Genomic DNA, 6,162 nt, shown 5'->3' on the forward strand with positions numbered 1-6,162 from the left:
TGAGGTGGATAAGGTATGTTAATGTACTTCGTAAACTGCTAAACCTTGTACAAATGTTAGAAATTAGTTATACTGTCATAGTAGTCCCGCCCATATAATCCCCTCTCAGAGTACTACAAGTGGGCTAGTAATACATTTCATATTTCAAAATCCAACTACAAGTTCAAATCCAGGCAAGGAATCCATTAAGCTATACATTTACTAGGTGTGCTTTACATGCACATTATGCGTTAATTTTAAAAGTAGAAGAAAATGGCCGGGGGCAGTGGCTCATGCCTGTAATCCCAGCACTTTGGGAGGCCAAGGTGGGCAGATCACTTGAGGTCAGGAGTTCGAGACCAGCATGGCCAACATGGTGAAACTCCATCTCTATTAAAAATACAAAAAATTAGCCGGACGTGATGGTGGATGACAGTAATCCCAGCTACTCAGGAGGCTGAGGCAGGAGAATTGCTTGAACTTGGGAGGCGGAGGTTGCAGTGAGTGGAGATTGCACCACTGCACTCTAGCCTAGGTGACAGAGCAAGACTCTGTCTCAAAAAAAGAAAAAAAAAAGAGCTTATGCTTACAAATAATTTTACACCATAGCCCCTCTGCACTGAAGCCTATCCTGGGTGTCCATGCTTGAGGCTGTTCTGTAGGTAACCCTGCTTAAGATGAGGTCATTTTGGTGAGTATTTCAGTTACTGAACTTCCTGGGTGAGGGGATTGGGCCATCACCCTGAACCTGAATGGTGCTCCCTGGCTAACAGTGCCACAGGGCAGTTCCAGGATGGAGGCTACTACTGTTCTCTTCCAATTAGTTCGTTGACCCTTCTTGGTTTATCATCATGTGCTACCAATTGCCATGAGTGAACAGTGCCTGAAAAAATCAATAAGCATGGTGACACCCATCTGTTCCTGATCACAACCACATCTGGACCAGCCAGAAAATTCTCAGAATTAAAAAAACTCAGAATGTTAGTGGTATAAGGAAACTTAGAGATAATGTTAATCTCATATTTCCATTTTACAAAGGAGAAAACTAAGGCTCAGAGTGGTATGATTTTCCTAGGCTCACCCAGAAAAATGATTAAGGAGCTAAAGCTATTGATTTCCAGTCCTGTTCCTTGTACACATACACCCACATCTTTGGGACTTTGGGTATTAATTCCTTTCTCCTGAATACACTAGACATACATGACACTGCAGAGTTCCTAGGACTTCCAATTACGTTGACTAAATTGAAATGTTATGACGCCTGCCTGATTTTTCAGGCAATTTCTCATATAATAAAAACCAATGCCAATTATTCAGCATTTAGCTCACTTAACTGAAGCATCACAAGAGCAGCTGTGATCTTGAAGCTTTAAGTACATGAGCTGAAAAGGAAGTAGAGACATTTTTCTATTTCAAAAATGTGTAATAGGACAAATCATGGAATTAGGGTTCCAGTCTTGGCCCTTTTACCAAGCTAGCTGTATAACCTTCGCCAAACCTCTCTCTGAACTTTGGTTTCTTCATGCTAAAAGAAGGGGTAAGTTTAGATCAAAGATTAACTTGGGTTCCAAGGAAAGGTATCAGGAGGTCTCAATGAGGTCTTAAATATTATTGGCAAACTTGAAGTATACATGTCTTTTTCTAAGAAGTGGTTTTGTGATTTTCATCAGATTCTAAAAAGGGTCTGGGACTCAAAAATTTAAGAACCATTGATTTAAGTAGTCTCTTAGTTTTCCTCCAGTTCCGGCAATCTTTGACTCTACCTTTAAAAAATATCCATCATCATTAGATACATTCATGAAATAATACTCATGTGTACCCTGCCCAGATGAGAAAAAGACAAAAATAGGATGTGACTAGATTTAAGCCTACGGGGAATATATCATAATTATGACCATCACCATTAACGTGGGAAGATGAGGGTAGGACACGGAATCCTACTGAGACCTGTCATTATCCTGCAGACCAATGGACTATGCATTCATGCCTTCTTCAAACTCACTTTCTGGGAAACCAAGCTCCTTCCCCATTCTGGCAGAAGTTTCAACAGAGAAGTCTTATTTTTAATCTGGCACTAGCACACACAAGATAACAAAATAAATTTGTATGACAAATATATTATCTGGTCCCTGTCCCTGTAATGTTCTTTGTAGAATTTTTTAAAAATAGGACTGGTCCTATTTGCATTAATAGACAAGGAAGCTCAAAGCAAGCTGAATTAGAACTGGGCTCCTCGCTATTGGGTTATCCCCCAGTCAAAGGTTAGTGATCTTCCAAATTTTTCACCTCTCTTGACCTTAAACATTTCAAATATTTTAAAAATCCAATTATCTCTCAACAAATAGTTCCCAAGTGTTTATGCAAGGTACTGAACGTGGTTCACAGGTGAATGAGACACTGTCCCCGTCTTCACGAAGCTTCCATTCTAATGGGGTGTTAGATAAGCATTTGGAACAACATAATACAAAGTGTCCTAAGACGAAGGCTGTTGGGACTCAAAGGTCCAATAGACTACTCAAAAAAAAAAAAAGTATATTCAGCTGGTGATAACATGGACAGCTGTATGGAGAAAGTGGCATTTGAGGTGAAACTTGGGGAATGAACATGATTTTGATCTGCAGGGGCAGGAAATAAGGAGGCAGTCTTGCTGGGGGGATTATCATAAACAAAAGTGTAGAATTAGAAAGAAGCATGGGACGTGTTTTGGGCGCATGAAGTAATTCAGGTTCCCTACTGAGTATCTGGGGGTGAGGAGAGGAAGAGCTGTGAATGACATGTAAAGTCTTTGATGTCAGAATGAAGTGTTTGTACTCAACACTAAAAGCAATGAGACTACTAAAGGTTTTTGGAAGAAAGGAGAAAAACCATAGAATTACAGAAATTTTGAATTCAACATTCCCCCACCCCTATGCCCATTGTACAGATAAGGGAGTCAGAACAAGAACCTGGAGAGGTTGCCAGACTCTTAAGTCCCAGCTTCGTGCATTCTACCAGCGGCCTCACAGGGTTACTTGGGTAGCAGTGTGCAGAGTGGAGGAGAGAGGACAGGCAGGGCAGGAATGTGGCAGCTGCTATAGTCGTCAAGGAGAGAAGTTAAGGTGGCACAGTGAGGACCGGAACGTTAGGGGAGTGGGGCAGGATAGTGGGTCAGAAGAGGGGCTGAGCCGGAGCCCCTTCTCTCTTCTCCTTGGGGCTCAGAGCACTACTTGTTCATTCACATCAGAGAGGCGGGTTATTTGACCTCACTCATTGGAAGGTGCAGGAAGCACGGAGTCAACTGGCCCACAGTTCAGACGATGAAGACTCTCCACCCTCCCAGCCCTTGTTTGATACTCTGCAATCATTAGAAAAAGATACGCCAAAAATCATGCCAGCCATGATCAGAAGCAGCCCTGGAACTGCCCCTTTAAAGGACCAGTATGATGATTTCAGGACTCAGACAACTTGGTGTGTTTTCTTTCTGGCTTTGCTGAACAGTGTCCAAGCATTCCATGGCTCCAAACCACTTCTTAAACAAGGACAGGTGCTCGAACAGTGTGACTTTTGTTTCCCTTTCCCAGACCTCTCTCCTATAGGTCACGCTGACATCTTACATTCCATGAAGAGGTTGGTGAGATCAAAGAGCCAGCCAGGTGTGGTAGAGGGTAAGCGCTTTGAGGATCTCTGCAGCCACAGGAGGCTGGAAAGCAATGCGCTTTAGGAAGCTCTCTCTAGAGGCAGGTAGCCTGCACCCAAATTCCATCCCTCCTAATTATGAGTGTGTGGCCTTGAGCAAGTTACCTGGCCTTTTTACACCTTGGTTTCTTCATCTGTAACATGAGGGTAGCCAACAGGGATGGCTGGGCAGTCAATAGGCTTGGTGTGAAGAACAAATGAGTTACCAAGATAGCACATATAAAGTGTTCAGTATAACAACGACTATTAGCTGTTTTTAATAACGCAGCTCTGAAGTTTCATTCAACTGAAAATCTGGTGATTGGTAACTTAGTGGTAGAGTCCAGTAAAGGGAACAAAGGTGCCATCCAGCTGTGCCAGATGCGCACAGGAACAGTATTGCAATATTTGGCTAATGTCTAAAGGAGTTTAGAAAATAACCCCTCCCCACCTGCCCTATTTGAGCAATAGTTTGGCTTAGCCCACCTCTTTCATTTCTCTAACTTGAGTGATTATCAGCCTGAGGCTGGCCTAGATGGGTATGCATATAGTTTAGTTGGTTTGTAAAGTTTCAAAAAAGACAGAGCACTCTAGCCACGTATTTCAGGGTTTGGTGGTTCTTCTAGACACCAGCCTCCTTCAAACCTCTGGTGTTGTAGGCTAGAAGGGACTTAGGAACCATCTAATATTCTCTTTCCAGAGCTAAAGACATAGAAGCCCTGGATAAGGAGTAAGTTGTCTGAGGCCACCCAGCTAGTCAGTTTAAAACCAGGACTAGTTCTCCCGTGGCCTGGTGTTCAGGGTAGTGCTCACTCTTGACCACACCTGGCTGGCTCTTTGATTTTCGGATCTCCAGCTAACTGTTGGGCCTGTCTCCAGTGGATCCCACGCTTCAGCGTGCATAGTATGACATGCCCTTTGCTCTCCGTGCCTGCCTTTCCTGCCGTGGCGCCTCAGATATTCCCAGTCCCTCCTGTGGGCTCCTACCACCCACATCCCTGATGTCCTCTCCTGCAAACCTGCCTCTGCCTAAGGGCCTATGAGGCCCCAAGGATCCTGCCTGGGGGACCCCAGGAAGGGACGCTCAGGAGGACTCTTCCCTTTGCTCCGGAGCCTGTTTCAGGAAAAAGTGATGCTTGCTCATTTCCCTCTGTTCTGGCTCCTCTGCTCCGTTTTATCCAAGTCTTCTTCACTCTCTGTGCTCCGTCTCCCCCAGCCTTGCCCTTCTGTTTCACATTCCTGTTCTCCTCCTTTTCTCTCTCCTTCCCAACCCGTACCCTTTCCCCTTTTCCTTCTTTCCCTGGGTCACTTGGGGCATTTGCATCTTCCTGGTGCTCCTTGGGCCCTGCCCTTTTTCCCTCTCCCCTTTCCTCTCCCACCCTGCCTGTCCCCCACTCTGCTCACCCTTTAACACATCTGTTTCTAATTTGAGCCTCGGAGGCGCCTGTTTGAAACAACAACAAAAAACCCCCACCCTCAGGAACCTGACCCAAAAATTCCTGGATAAACCTTCCCTCCACCAATTCTCCACTCTCCCCAGATACACGAGAAACTAAACACCGCCCTAAAGAGGACCCTCCACATCAAACGACTCCCCAAGTCTGTTCAAGGGCCCAGATGTGCGAGACAATCTCGATGGCCGACTGGGCGGCCCTCGGTTGCCAGATGTGCTCCTCCGTGGCCAGGAGGCAGGGACGGAAAAGCCGGCTCGCTCCAGGGGCTGCGGGGACACTCGGGTCAGAAGCAGCGTCTTTCCCGGACGCAGGGCTGCGTTTGCCCACGGCCATCCAAACTCCCGCCCTCCCAGAGGCACTCACCTAGCAAGAGGAGGAGGAGGAGGGACATCCCGATTCCCGGACGCGGGAGCTTCCCCGCTCAGCCGCTGCCTGGTTCCGGGGCGGCCGGGCGCCTCCGACGGACCTCGGGCGAGCTGGGCGCGGCGCCTCGGGGTGCGCGCTGGCTGGCTGCAGCCATGTGCCGGGCGGAAGCCGGCCCCGCGCCCCGCGCCCCCGGGAGCAGATGGGCTCCCGGCGCTCGCCCCACCAGCTCGCGCCGGGACAGGAGCCGGGACCAGGGTCAGGGAGGGAAACGCGAGGCGGAAAGGCGCTACCGCTTCGTGGAACACTTTTCCCTGTTTGGAAAGAAAAAGGAGTGAAGAAAGAGAGACGGGGAAAAAAATTCAGCTGGAACCACATGGTTGCCTCCTACCGCAGCCCCTCCCTCGCTCTCTCGCTGTTCCCTCCTTCCCTCCCTCCCTCCCGCGCAGCGTTTGGGGTTAGCGGTGGGGGCCGGTGGGGGAGAAGCGTGAGCTGACCGGGCAGGGAGGGCCAGGGGAGACTTGGGGCCGTGCAGAGGCGGGTGGGTTAAGAGGCGCCGGGCGTAGGATTGATTCTGTGCAGGGGGCATTGGTGACACCTCGGCTGAGAGCCCGTGGACGAGGCCTTGTCCGTTCCTAGAGCTCTGCTCTCACTTTGTCCTCTCCACTTCTCTCTCGCTTCTTTTTTACTCTCATTTCTCTCTGCTTCCCTG

General features: G+C 47.9%; 1 protein-coding gene across 3 annotated transcripts in view; it reads right to left on the reverse strand.

The window, feature by feature from the left end:
* The window catches only part of CLMP (CXADR like cell adhesion molecule), a 121,762-nt gene extending 115,976 nt beyond the window's left edge, over positions 1 to 5,786 (reverse strand). For all 3 annotated transcript variants that reach the window (XR_012423834.1, XM_005579973.5, XM_074015485.1), the window contains exon 1: positions 5,451 to 5,786. Coding sequence is in view for 2 of the 3 variants with exons in the window: in XM_005579973.5 (XP_005580030.1) it covers positions 5,451 to 5,478 (28 nt within the window). In the remaining variant the exon portion in view is untranslated. The remainder of the gene's footprint in view (positions 1 to 5,450) is intronic.
* Positions 5,787 to 6,162: the final 376 nt, after the last annotated feature.

The sequence above is a fragment of the Macaca fascicularis genome, chromosome 14, assembly GCF_037993035.2.
Source record: "Macaca fascicularis isolate 582-1 chromosome 14, T2T-MFA8v1.1".
Classification (NCBI taxonomy): Eukaryota; Metazoa; Chordata; class Mammalia; order Primates; family Cercopithecidae; genus Macaca; species Macaca fascicularis.